Raw genomic sequence first — 14400 nt, forward strand, 5'->3', positions numbered from 1 at the left:
TCAAGATGGTGCTCTAAGATCCAGAATATTTTTTCCCCCTCTTTAATCTTCCGCCCCCGACTTCCACCCCTGACCTATGGATGTTGCTGTTTCCCCTTAAAAACTGGATCTCTGAAGCTGGAGCATCTCCTCCCACAGGCGTGCACCCAGGGCCTGGTGCCCCTGGCATACCCAGAGGACCTGGCGCACCCATGGTATGGTCCATGGCTCCACCTGGGGTGCGAACCCAGGACCTTCTGCGCGTAAAGCAGACGTGCTAACCACTACACTATGGAACCACCCCCAGATCCAGATTTTTTACTTTTTTTTACAAAGCAGTTAAATTCTACTTCATGAAGGAAGGAAAAAACAAAAACAAAAAACCTCATCCAAGAAAGAAGTGTTGCTTTTTTTCTCTCTCTCAATTTATTAGAAAAGGAATATAGCATGGAACTGAAACTCTTAGGCTACGGACCGACTTGGATTTCCATCCATTTCTTGCTACTTACTAGTTAAGTGAGCTTGGGCATATTGTTTTATCTTCAGTCTTTTTTATAAACGAAGATAATAGTAGCTACCTCATGGGGCTGTCATGAAGATTAAACAAGGTAATGATGTGTGTGAAGCTCACAGCAGTGCCTGGCACAAAGTAAGCAAATGTCAGCCACTACAATTAGGATATGGGAGGCGGGTGGGATGGTGGGTAAGGAAGCCATCACTTGCCAAACCTTTGTGCCCTATTTACTTAAGTAGACTCAGAGGAGTCTTCTCCTGGGCCACCTTTCCTTTTTGTGTACCTGTTTGTCTTCTTAAAAAATTATGAAAGCCAAGTCTTGCTTGATGTAATAAAGCTTTTCTAAAGAAAATAAAATGTGAATATTCTTCCTTCTCCATTCCCTTGGGAAATATTTATTAAACATTTACTACACAACAACCACTGTACGAAGCATTTTACAACGCATGGATTCACCTAATTCCTACAACCAACCCTATGATCTGCACACTATTATTTCTTTTGAAAGATGAAGATCCTGAAACTTACATGCCTTGCCCAAATGTCACCTAGGGTGACCAGGCCAGTAATCAAACCGGGTCCAACCTGCTCTCTCTTTAACGCTGCAGAAACCCAGTGGGTAACTAAGCAACTGTATTTTGGGAAGGAAGGGCAAGGCTCAAGAAACTTACATAAGTGACCCAAGCTAGATCCTGTAAAATGAATAAGCGTTCACCAGGTGGGAAAAGGGGGCCATCCCAACTGGAGGGAACAATAAATACAAAAGCATGGAGGTCAGAATTGCAAATCCTTTCGCCTATTTTTTTTTTTTTTTTTTCCCCTCTTTGAAGGTGGGGGTGGGGATTCAAGTGTGGACTTAAGACGCACCGAGAGGCCTTTGGCTCTGCCTAAAACTCACTTGCCTCTCCCCTTGAGTCCTATCACACTTTCCCGGCCCCGCGCCCCCGGCTCTTGCCGGGATAAAAGCAACGAGGGAGTTACCAACTGGAAAGTCGCGGGGGGCTGGAAAAAGAGGAGAGTGTGCATAGGGGGTAAGAGACCCAGAGAGGGACGAACATGGCAGGAAAGTTGGACCCAACGTCACATCCCCGTGTGTTCGCCTTCTTGTCACACTCGATCCGTCCTTCCCGTGGGATGCTGCCTCAGGAGAAGGGTGTACTGGGGCCCACCTTCCCTTGGAGGCCACCTCAAGGAACTATTACCAACCACTGCGCCTGCGCTGGCGAGGGCCCTACGCCCGAGAGAGGCGGGGTCTGAGTCTGGCGCGGAGGGAGGCCGGAAGCTGGACCTCTGTTCACCAATAGAAAAGAGAAATCGAGAACCACGTGCCCACGAGATACCCAATCACATTTCCTACTCCGAAATCCCTCGCGGGCGGATTCACAGGATTGGGCGCGGAGAATCACGTGACCCCAAAAGGTAAATACAGCCACGTGTTTTTTCCCGGACTGCGGCAAACCATTGTACCGCGCTGTATCTTCATTAAGCAATCATTTGACAAGCCTGTGAGATGTTCTAAGTACTGTGAGGATACTGTGGCCGCTAGGCTATAATCCAGACTTTAAATTACTCTCCGTCCGGTTCATTTATTTATTCATTTAAATCTTTCCAGCCACTCGTCTAGTGTTTCCCGTATTCCCTTTACTTTAATGAGCATCCAGCAGATGCTCATTAAAAGATTGTTAAAGAAATGTGTCCTCTCTCTCCCCTAACCCTTGGGATAATAAAAAAGAGAAAAGTTTTTAAGTCAGAGGATATTTTTAGAGCCCAGCTTGTGTGCTCAGGTGACTCTTCTCTCTCTGTTGTTTGTTTTATTATGGGGGGAGGGGCGTGGGAATAAGCAACAGTCTCCTGAAATCTTACCTTTCTTCCACCCAAACAGGGACTTGCAGTTTCTTTCCACCGAAGAAAAACATTTATGATCCTTACGATTCGTTGAAGGCTGAGGCCAGGTCTAATTTAATTTTTGCATCCCTTGCAATCCTCCTGTAACATAGTGTGCACAGAATGGCCGTCAATCTAAATTTGTTGAATTTGAATTTGAAAACATTCCCATTCTTGCCTGAGCGCTAATGAACTACAGTTCGTTCCACATTTAGCAATTATTTATCAAGTGCCCGCTGTGTGTCAAGTACAGTAGTAGGCAAGTAGGGATACAAAAATGATTAAGACACCTCGCTCTGCCTTTGGCAAGTTCACAGTGTGATGTCACTCTTCCTAATAATCCAGATTTGTGTTCCAGCCTCAGCTATGCCATCTATAATGGGTGACCATTGACAAATCACTTGCCTCTTTGAGCCAGTTTCCTCATCTGTAAAATGAGGTAATAATACTTACAACTATAGAACTGTTCTGAGGATGATGAAGTAATTGTTCAAAATGCTTGGCACCATCTGGAGCATAGAGCATAGTGTATGTAACATAGCATACACCAGTTGAAGAGGAAGATAAAAAGCCTCAGAAATGATTAAACTGAAGGCGGCTACTAACAATAAATTATTGCCTTGAGATCAGCCTCAAAAACATTGTATTCTCAGCATTTTGTACGGTGGCTAGCCCAAAGTGAGTATTCAATAAATATTCATTGAATGGATGAATGAAATGAGGGAGAAATTAGGTCAAAAGACAAATCCACACACACTCCCTTCATCAAAAGACAAATCTACACACTCCTTTGCTGCCCACCACATACACTCAGCAGTGGCCACTCTTCTATTAACCTCCGGTGGTTTAAAACTGCTCAGTGCTGGCTTCTCATAGTCTGTGTTGTCCTTTCTCATCTTTGCTTTCCTAATCCAGTTTCCTTATCTTCCCTTTCCTGCTCTTTCTGGTGAATTTCAGGGCCAGTGTAGTCATAAAGCCCAGCAGAGAAACTTGGTCTAGTAACTTAGTGGTTAAGAGCTCAGGCATTGCCATGGGATAGAATTGGTCAAATCCTGACTCTGCCATTTGTGTGATCTTGGGCAAGTGACTCAATCTCTGAGTTTTTAGTTCCTTGTGCATAGAACAGGGACAATAATATCAATCTCACAGAGCTCATTCAAATATTTAATGAGATGAGCTGAAGAAAGCCCTTAGCGAAGAGTGATATGCAGTAAGTGGTCAAGAAGTAGCTGTTATTTTATTATATTTGATGACTGCAGTGTAAAAATCAGCTTGTAGAGTGTGGTGAAGTCTTTGAAAGGCTTAGAAAAAGAAAAGAGTTGTAGAAAAATGGTTTTACATGTTTGGAAAAGGAGGCAGAGAAATGAGAAGGGGAGAGGTCTGGCTCATACTGAAACAAGAGCCTACCTCTTCAGGCAGGGCAAGGTAGTGGTTAAGAATGTGCATTCTGTTAGACTGGCTTGGTTTACATTCCTTCTTTGCTACTTACAAGATACATTACATTGGGCAAGTGATCTCTCCTGTTGAGCCTCAGCTTAGAAAAATAAGATTTGCTAACAGTGTCAGAACCTCATAGGGCTGTCCAGAGAATTTAGAGACAAGACATACAATCCTGTCTCAGAGTAAATAATCAGCAGTCGTTAATCATTATTCAGGTCTCATGGTGCTCACTTCCTGGAAATATCCATCTAATTCAACTTCTAAGGCTGGAAAGAATGATGCTCACAAAGACTAGGAAGAGACTTAGTCATGTTCAGTAGATAAAGAATAAAACAATCTCCAAACGTGAGGCTTTTCAACAATGTGCTTTATTGGAGGGTACAGTGTAAGGTGAATGCCATAGGGATGATGCTTTCCAGAGGCAATACTCAATCTTTACAATACTTCTTGGTGTCCAGATTCTTGTAAGCCTTGTTGTACGGGGCCTTTGAAAAGCAGATGGCAGCACTGCGGTCGCAGTTGCAGATAAAGGCCTGGCATTCTTTGTTTTTGCCTGGAAAAGAGCAAGAGGAGAGGACTGAGCCAAGGTGGATCCTGCTTTGTACAATCCAGGGGCAGGAAGAATTAAATGGAATAATTTAGTGGCTGTTCCATTGGTGCAAATTTAGAGTTGACAGATTAAGCAAATAAAAATACCAAAATTTCAGATAAACGATGAATGCAAAGTTTGGAACATAGACTAAAAAATTGTTCGTTGTCTATCTCAAAGTCAAATGTAACTGGGCAACGTGTGTTTTATCTGGAGATCCTAGATGTGATCGCTGCCTTTCAGAACATTTATTTCATACTCCTAAATGAGCTCACTGCTTTTAAAACCCATATAGCTACAGATCTCTGATAACATAGACAGGCAAGTATAAAACATATAGAAAACACTAAAATGTAACACTTAAGGAAGCAAAGTATTATTCATTTCAATTTAGTAAGCCAATTTCTCTACTTTAAAGCACATATTTTTAAAATTATAGAATATCATTACAATAGGATATTATATAAACATTTAAAAGAATTAAGTATGTCTAGATGTGGGAATATTTTTATTTTATTAAAGGTATTTTATTAAAGGAAAAATATCTTGGAAACTAGTAAACCCCAAAAAATTTTAAGGGATATATATCTAATGGTTATCTTTGTGTAATAGTATTATAGGTGCCTTCCACTTTCCATGATATATTTCTGTAGAGTTGGAAATTACATTACTTTGGCCTTGTTTACTTTCGTAACCAAGAGAAACAACACAGATAACACTTAAAATGCGTTTGAACTTTATTATCTATAATTTAATTGTATATCTTTGCTTACCTTCAATAATCTTATTAAAGTTTTGTTTCTCTCTGCTCTTTTCTTTTAAAAATCACAAATGTTTTCCTTGCCCAGTGAATGCCCATTAAGGCATAAATTAGCAATTAGATTATAAAGTGCACAATGAGATAATTATTTAGTGAGTTATTGTTAATTAATATGAATAAATATTGTGATGCAGGCTTCTTGACCCAGTGGGTGGGGGGAAGGGCAGCTGCATTTAAAAGAAATTATTTATAAATATGCATATGTGTGTGAGTGTATTTCCCCTTGGGAGAGGCTCCATAACTTTCATCAGATTTGTAAAGGAATCTGGAATCCATAACAAGGAACCCTTGCCAATCAAATTGTAGTGCAAAAATATGACTTTCCATATATTTGACTTTCCAACGTGGACCACGACCCAACTATCTGTTCCCAGGGGACTGTATAAGCAAATTAAGTCACATTATGCAGCAATTAAAGGAATAACAATGACGACTATGAGGCAATACAGGAAAATGGTCATAAAGTGGTGATAAGTGAGAAAAAGCAGAATTCAAGATAGTATCTAGCCTCTGCATTCATCATTTACCAACCACCTACTATATGCCAGACACTGCTCTAGATTCCTATAGATCTTAGTTTCTATTGGAGAGATAGACAGTAAGGAAATAACTTTGGTACATCAGACGTTGATAGATACTGTGGAGGAAATAAAGCAGAGAGAGAAGACAGAGAATGCTGGAGAGATGGAGGGAGTATGCATGGGATTCAAAAGAATGTGAGGGAAGACCTCACTGAGAAAGTGACTTCTAAAGAAAGATCTGGACTGACAGCATAACCCAAGCAGATATGTGGTGGGAAGTGTTCCATGTAGAAGGAACAAAGAACTTGAGGTTAGGGTTAGGGTCACATGCCTAGCCATGATTCGAATGACATAAACCTTGTTCCAAAGACAAGGGCAAATGGGAACACGGAGGCATGAAACTGTTTATTTCTTAAGATGGTGGGATTCCAGGTAACTTTTTCCGTGGCAATTTTAGATGTGAATTATGGTTCTTTCAATGTCGTTTGTACTGTAGCGACAATACCCTTCATCTCTCTGAATTGTCTTCTCTTCAGAACCTCCATCATGGAGGCGTGCATTTTACCATGAGCGCTGCATAACTTAGTTGTTAAGACCAGAAACTTTGAAATCAGAAGCAACTGAGTTCAAATGCCCACCCTATCGCTCATAAACCATGTGATTTGGCGCAAATGACTATTTTTGAGCCTCAGTTTCCTAAGCTGCAAAATGAGATTAATAAAACCTATCTCATATACACGCCTCTCCTAGTACCTGGCATGTAACAAGAGCCTAGTTCTGAGCTCTTTTTATGAAATAACAAAGTGGTATATCTTTGAAGTCATACAGACCTGTGATCAAAAACCAAACACCACCATTTACGAGCTGTGTGCCCTTGGGCCAATGGCTCAGCCTTCTGAGCCTCAGTTTCCTCATCTGTAAAATGGGGATAATAGTGGTACACTTCCTGGCACTAAGGAAATGATCACTAAATAGTGGCTATCATTACTATTATGTACCCCCATGCCTGTTGAGGGCCTACAAGCCAACAAGGGGGTAAACATACTGCTGCAGGTGATCTCTGAACCAGAGCAAGAGTACGAGTAGCTTTTGGTGTAGGGGTTGTCCAGGAGAAATTTGCAGCTTTTCAGTTCCTTGGCTTGGCCGTAGCAGTTGTCGTGTGTCTGACAGCACCTGGAGAGGTCAAAGGACAGAGCTGAGGAAGAACCAGGTGTGGAGCAGCAAGTCAGCTTGCACCTGCTCTCTCTCAGGAACAGGTGAGGGATATTTTAGCTTACATGATTTTATAGCTTGAAAAAATTTTAGTTCTTTTATCATGTTTATTGAAGGCTATTTTTTAAATTGGTGCAGGAATACGCCCATTCAGAATCACGTATTCTGAAGATGCTACGATGTTTTGTGTTGCAAAGTCTCGCCACTAGAGGGCAGCAGCACCCATCATCTCATATCTCCCACGTTCCGCTTTCCTTCCTCAACAGGGAGCGTTGAATTTAAGGTCCTCTTGGAACGTATTTGTTTATATGACAAGATGTGAAAGAATGTTATCTTTAGCAAATATGCAAATCCTCTTTCTTGTGAGATCCTTGGCTCGTGCCCTCCCCCTGCTCCACCGGTACTCCACTCACTGTCCCTGCAGATCAATCACTCACCTGTCCAGTTCATCCACGGGAGTGCCGGATCCACCCAGGCCACAATAGCAGCCATAGTCGTTGTAATCTTTGAAGGGGTTACTGCTGGGGATCGTGCATTTGATCATGTTGCGGAACTGCCACACTGCCCGCGGGGACACGCCACTTCCGGAAGCGCCCACTGCAAAAAGACATAGCCGGAGTTCAAATCATTCCTGGTTGGCTCTGCCAGCACTCCAGGGGCCCCAACACGTGCCTGCTGCCCACTGACCTCTAGCAGCTGCCGCCTTGGAAGAAAGCTGGATACAGAAACCTGGTAAAGTGACTACAGATTTTTTAAAATGAAAATTAAAAATTAAAAATTTTATCGAGATCAAATTCACATAACATAAAATTCACTATTTTAGCCACTTAAAGTGTATAATTCAGTGGTTAAGTATATTCAGAGTTGTGCAGATATCAACACTGATTCCAGAACATTTTATCACCCCAAAAAGAACAGCCGGTACTCATTAGCAAAAGGTCCCCTTTCCACCCTCTCCTCTGGCAACCATTAATCTGCTTTCTGTCCCTATGGATTTGTCTATTCTGAACACTTCCATATAAGTGGAATCATACCAGATGTGACCTTTCGTGACTGGCTTCTTTCACTTAGCATCACGTTTTTGAGGTTCATTTATGTTATGACATGTATTAGTACTTCTTCCTTTTTCACAGGTGAATAATATTCCACAGTACAGATCGCATATTTTATTCATTCATCACTTGATGGGCATTTGGATTGTTTTTACTTTTTGACTCTTATGAATAGCGATATTAACATTTATGTATTAGTTTTTGCGTGAACGTATTTTCAGTGGAGACGGCTTTAAACTATCTCTACCGTTTATCCAGCAAATGTTTATTGAACACCTACTATTGGACAGTCACTAATCTAGGAGCTGGATATACATATGTAAAAACAAAAAATCTATAAAGTCATTGAGCTTAGATCCTAGTGAGGGAGAAAACCAATAAGCAATACATATAATAAATAGGGAAATCAGATATTGTGTTAGAGGGTGGAAAATCGGAGCAGGGTAAGGAGAATCTGAAATGAAGGGGATGAGTAGGGAATGTTGGGGTTGAGGTGGGGCAGGAGCACAAGGAATAATGAGGAGGCCTCTGTGGCCTTCCATTCGCAATCTTTTTTTTGCCTCAAGGCCCACACACCTGCTGTTCCCGCTGCCTGGCACACTTGTCATCTCACTTTTCAAAAGGCCGGAAGATCTTGATTTAAATGCAAACTCCTCATTACCCCAATAAACTTAATTTAAAAAATCTTTTTAATGCAAATAAATAAATAAATGCAAACCCCTCAAAAAGAAAGTGTTTGGTATATAGTAGATGCTCAACAAATATCTATTGAGTTAGTTTAAAAAGTCTGACTCTGAATAGTTGCCCATATGAAGCACTAGACTTGGCACAATAGACTCAGGGAAGAAGTACCCCATTACTTCATTTGCAGAGCCTTACCCTGTGAGATTTGGTGCCCTAAAAACAAAATGGCATGAAACGATTTGGGGGTCCCCTTTCAATCAGCCACCAGTATCGTCGCTTTGCCCCATGCCTTACCCTTTCTTTCTTTGATCTGCTGTGCACACTAGAGCTTCCCCATGTGCTTGCTTAAACACCAGGGCAAAGGAAGCTGGTCACTCTCCCCTGTGAGCAGCCTCCATGGTGGCAGCCAACAGAGACTGTGTTCAGGTGTAGAGACCTGGAACCTGCTCAGACGGAAGTGGTCTGGCTACCTTGGCCCATCTCCAGACCCCAGTCCTGTTTCCCTCTGTTTTCTCTCACTGTGATCCAGCCAGCTCTGCTCTTTGCAGAGGCCAGACCTACACAGAGCTACTGCTTGTGTGTGTGTTCTTCGCACAGGGAGCATGGCTTATTCATCTCTGATTCCCTCATCTCAACCCAGAGCCTTATACCTTGGTGGCTCTGATACCATCAGTGTTGAATGAATGAATGCATGATGGATGAGTAGGGTGGGATTTGAATTCCAGTGTATCTGATTTCATTCATTCATTCCATAAATGATGCAAACAGCACTATCCCCTCCTTTTATGGAGCTCAAGCTTTGGTGTGGTCAGGGAGTAAAATTGTAAATGAATCAACAAGATAAAAATTGCAGGCAAAGATAGGTGCTATACCAAGTTAATAAGGTAGAAAGAAAGGAGAGGGGGCCCTCATAGCCTGGGTGGGCAGGATAGGCCTTTCCGAGCGATCATCTGAGTTCAAAACTGAAGGTTGAAAGGTGCCAACTATGGGGGGATTTGAGGTAATCCCAGTATAGGAGTTAAGCCCCACAGGGACCCTGAATAAAGACTCCAGGTCGGGCCCGCCCTGGACCTGTGGTCCCCATTCCAGAGGAGTGAGATCTTAGCCCATGAAGTGGGTGGAGACTTGCCTACCTGTGAGCAGAGCAGCCAGCACAAGGAGTTTCATCCTGTTGTCAAGTTGGTAAGCGAGAAGACTGTGCTGCCTAAGGCCAACCTCCTTATAGCCACCTTGAGGGCCCAAGATAAGGCTGTAGTGTTTGCTTTGCTCTCTGCTGATTTCGGGTTGTCCTTGAGCCTGTCTGTTGCAGGAGTAACCCTAATTGACAAGTAAGCCCTGCCAGCAAGAGGCTATGGAAGTGCTTGTATGTATTGACCATCAGCACCTTTTAATGAAAGGGGTTATTTATTTCTGGAGTCTCGCATCTTGGAATCTTGACCCTCACACCCACCCCTTGGCATTCAGCCCAGATTCATCATTGGAGGAGTTGGGGGCTGGCAAAGCCATCAACCCCATTGAACAACTGGGAAGAGAGGGACTGGAAGGAAATGACTGCTGCCTCCATGTCTTCTTGTGTCACTGGGTTTGGGCTGTGGGTCTCACTGAATGCTGCTGCCAATTGTGCATTTTGCAGGTGAGGAGATGGGTTCAGAAAAGTGAAGTAACTTGTTCCAGGTCACACAGCTAGCAAATGGCGGAGCAGGGGCTTAAACTTAGGTATGTCTGATTCTAAGGTACACATTTTATTTTTTTTTCCCACTATACCAATTCCATCCCCCCGACTCCCCACTGTGGGTTGGTAAGAAAAACCCCCAAAGGCTTGGATCTGACTTGTGGAATAAAAAAACATTTTAGAACTGTCGTATCAAATGTCTATATTACATTTTTTTCCGCTGAAATTCACATAGCATAAAATTAACCATCTGATTTTTAAAGTGAACAATTCAGTAGCATTTAATATATTCGCAGTGTGGTGCTCTATCTAGTTCCAGAACATTTTCATCCTCCCCAAAGGAAATGCTGTACGCATTAGTAGTCACTCTCTCCCAACCCCTGACAACCACGAATCTGCTTTTTGTCTCTATAGATTTATCTATTCTAGATATTTCACACAATATGTAATACTTTATCATTGTTTTACTCAGTGTTCTACTGTTGAGTTCCTATGCGGTCTCTGCAGCAACCCCGTGTTTTTATTTTAATTATCTATTCATTTACTTATTTTTCTTGAGCAAAGTCCCAACATACTTTTCAGTCCTGTTCTCTCTCATAGTTTTGCCTAATATTAATATCCTATATTAATATAGTATATTTGTTGCAATTAATGAACCGATATCGATGTATTATTATCATCAAACGTAATATTAATAAACTCAAGCCCATAGTTTATTCAGATTTCCTTAGTTTTTACCAAATGTCCTCTTTCTGTTTCAGGATCCAATCCAAGATAGCACACTATCTTAAGTTGTCCTGTCTCTCCAGACCCCTCCGGGCTGTGGCAGTTTCTCAGACTTCCTTGTTGTCGATGATCTTGACAATGTGAGGAATACTGGTCAGGTATATCACAAGATGCTCCTCTATTGGAATGTATCTGATATTTGACTCATAATTAGACTAGGGGTTGGCTATGGGTTTGGGGGAGGAAGATCACAGAGGTAAAGTGTTATTTTCATCACGTGGCCATGAGACATAGAATCATCTTTTATCTTGGATGCACCTTGGCCACTTTCCGGATGAGGACACTGAGGCTCAGCCTGGGGTAGAGCTGGAAATGGCCATGACCCGATTTGAACCCATACACCTGCCTCTTCCCCACCGAACCATTTCCCTCCACCCTGGTCAAGGTCATGTTATGTGTGAGCCAGCACAGAATCAGTCGGTCTAGTCCTAACCCTGTGGCCTCTGCTCACACACTCCCAATTCTATCTCTCTGTACTTTTCCCCTGAGCGTGAGCCAAGGCCAAGGAAGAAGAAGTCCATCTGGAAGGGCTTCTCTGTTTCATCCCAAGACCAGAAGCCCCAGGCAAGTTCCTTTAGCTGAGTTAACACTGAAACACCGTTTAGTAAGCAGATGGGGAAACTGAGGACCAGAAAGGGGAAGCAATTTATTTGCTTGGACCTGACTCTGTCCCCATTTGACGCAGGCTTTTCTCGTGCTACCTGTCTCTTTATCTGTTTCTACATCTGTGCTACCATCTAATGGTAGCCATTACCACATGTGGCTATTTAAGTTCATTATGATTAAATAATATTAAAAATCAGTTTCTCAGTTTCACTAGCCGCATTTCAAGTGTGCAACAGCCGCATGTGGCTGGTGGCTGCTGTATTGGACAGCACAGATATAGAACGTTTCCATCATCACGGAAGGTTCTGTTGGCAGTGCTGTTCAGGATGTCACATACCTGTCTCGGTGCCAGCCCAGAAGCGGGCGAGGGCTGTGAGAGCTACTGGAAGGGAGAATAGTGTTAGCTCAGGACTCCGCGTCAGCCTGACCGATGGTTCTGTCTCCACATCCCCCAGAATGAGTGAAGGCTGCCTAAGGAAAGGGCAGGCTTGGACAGCAAAGTGCGAAGTCCCTCTCATGTGGGGGTCAGAACGAAATAGAGGGCTAGGCACTGCTCCTGGCGAGGGTGGTCTGAGAAGGGAGGAGTAGCTGGTGCTACAAAATCCTCTAAGGCTAATAGAGTGAATGCTCACTCTATTCCAGGCCTCATGCTAAGAACCTGGCACAGACCTCTGAGGTAGGTCCAATTCCAGACTCCATTTTACAGAGAAGACGATTGAGGCTCAGAGAGGTTAAAGGACTGCCCAATGTCACACAGCAAGACCGAGATGTGAGTTGTATCCGGTGCTTATGCTAGCACAATAACACCTCAGGACAGAGAATTGTAGTAGCCGGTGGGAGCCCCGAAAGCCCCTGGAGGCCTCGAGGAGGGTTAGTCTTCCCTTCTTTTCTCCCCATCCCCACCCAGCTAGAGGCCTTCCACAAGGGCAGGCTGCACAAATTCCCACATGCAACTCGTGTTAGGGCTTAGGCAGAGCACCTGGTCGGGGAGGGGCAGGCTGCTACTAGAACCTTCTCTTTCTGGAAAGAGACCTGCTAAATGTGACAATCCAAATCTCTGCAGGGGACACAGAGGTGGCAGAGGAATGGACCCAGCTGTCATTGGGTAGACTGCCAAGCTCCTACACACTTTGTACCATGACCTGCTGCCTGGGATCCAGGCACAGGTGTGTACTGCGCAGCGTGGGAAAAACACACTGTTCAGTGGAAAGAACAGCTAAGGATAACTTCTTGGGTCTTTCAGGTGGCGACATACCCACACTCCATCAAGGTCACACCTGCCTAGCCTTTAAAGGAAGAGGCTCCTGCTCCCAGGAAATGCCTAAATGCAGCTACCAGCTACCATTTGGTGAATGCATCGATATGCTTGGTACTGTGCTAAGGGCTTTACATACATGGTTTTTCAACCTTACAACAATCTTCTGGCATAGTTGTTATCGTTTCATCATCTTCCCCTTTTTACTGATGATAAAACAGGCTCAGAGAGCTTAAGTAATTTGCTTAAAGTTACACAGCTAGAAAATGGTGGAGATAGGATTTGAACCCGTGTGTACCTGCCTCTTAGTCCAGGACCCTCTTCAATGATAATAATAATAGCAATGACAACAAGAACTGACATCCCTTGAATGCGGGGCAAGGAAAGATACTAAGAGCTTTGCACAGGTTAGCCTATGGTCGAGTGCTATTACAGATGAGCAAACTGATGCAGTACACCAAAGTATCTAAACCCTTTTCCACACCCAAAGCCTCCCTCCTCAGCATCTGGATTTTCATGACAGCCTCCTAACTGTGTCCATTCTCCACCTCCCTTATCCAGCCAGAGAAGAGTTCTTTATATATTCTGGATATTAACCTCTTATCAGACAGATGATTTGCAAATCTTTTCTCCCATTCCGTAGGTTGCCTTTTCCCTTTGTGTCCTTCGATGCACAAATTTTTAAAAGTTTGACGTAGTCCCATTTGTCTCTTTTCTTTTGTTGCCTGGGCTTTTGGTCTCTCATCCAATAAATCATTGCCAAGTCCAATACCATGAAGCTTTCCCCCTATGTTCTCTTCTCGTTTTATAACTTCAGGTCTTACATTTAGATCTTTAATCCATTTTGAAACGAATTTTTTTAGATGGTGTAAGATAAGGGTACAACTTTATTCTTTTGCATGTGTATATTCAGTTTTCCCAATACCATTTGTTGAAGAGACTCCTTTCCACACTGAGTGGCCTTGCCACCCTTGTTGAAGGTCATTTGCCCATAAATAAGGGTTTATTTCCGGGCTCTCTATTCTATTCCATTGGCCTCTGTCTCTGTGGTACTAGCTCACTTTTCGATTACTATAGCTTTTGCAATGTTTAGAAATCGAAATGTTTAGAAATCGAAACGAGTAGAAATCGAAAAATGTGACTCTTCCAACCTTTTCAAAATTGTTTCAACTATTTGGGGTCCCTTGAAATTCCACATGAATTTTAGAATGAATTTTTCTATTTTTGCAAAGTATCTCGTTGGGATTTTGATAGGTATTGCACCAAATCTGCAATCTGCAGGTTGCTTTGGGCACTATGGATATCCTAATATTGTTTTTCAATCTGTGAGCACAGGGTGTCTTCCCATTTATTTGTGTCTTCTTTAATTTCTTTCAGCAGCGTTTT

The 14400-nt window shown here is 42.9% G+C and overlaps 1 protein-coding gene and 1 long non-coding RNA gene across 2 annotated transcripts; one reads left to right on the forward strand and one right to left on the reverse strand.

Annotated features, from left to right (window-relative positions):
* Positions 1-4163: 4163 nt before the first annotated feature.
* On the reverse strand, positions 4164-9868 carry PLA2G1B (phospholipase A2 group IB). Its single transcript, XM_039868145.1, has 4 exons — positions 9829-9868; positions 7397-7556; positions 6793-6920; positions 4164-4370 (listed from the first exon to the last, which is right to left on the reverse strand). Exons 1-4 carry the CDS (start codon positions 9860-9862, stop codon positions 4246-4248), a joined length of 447 nt encoding a protein of 148 aa, XP_039724079.1. The 5' UTR covers positions 9863-9868; the 3' UTR covers positions 4164-4245.
* LOC120606702 (uncharacterized) lies at positions 7622-11198 on the forward strand. Its single transcript, XR_005653952.1, has 3 exons — positions 7622-7691; positions 10329-10411; positions 11129-11198. It is a non-coding gene; the product is annotated as an uncharacterized LOC120606702 (long non-coding RNA).
* Positions 11199-14400: the final 3202 nt, after the last annotated feature.

The sequence above is a fragment of the Pteropus medius genome, unplaced genomic scaffold, assembly GCF_902729225.1.
Source record: "Pteropus medius unplaced genomic scaffold, Ma_sr-lr_union100, whole genome shotgun sequence".
NCBI lineage: Eukaryota > Metazoa > Chordata > Mammalia > Chiroptera > Pteropodidae > Pteropus > Pteropus medius.

What these genes read in the sequence shown, in the direction of transcription:
- PLA2G1B (XM_039868145.1), bottom strand. Translation starts at nt 9,862, where the DNA reads ATGAAACTCCTTGTGCTGGCTGCTCTGCTCACAG. An exon ending in GCTGGCTGCTCTGCTCACAG is followed by an intron (nt 7,557 to 9,828) that starts GTAGGCAAGTCT and finishes GTCTTTTTGCAG; the next exon opens with TGGGCGCTTCCGGAAGTGGC. An exon ending in TTCAGAGATCACCTGCAGCA is followed by an intron (nt 4,371 to 6,792) that starts GTATGTTTACCC and finishes GCTCTTTTCCAG; the next exon opens with GCAAAAACAAAGAATGCCAG.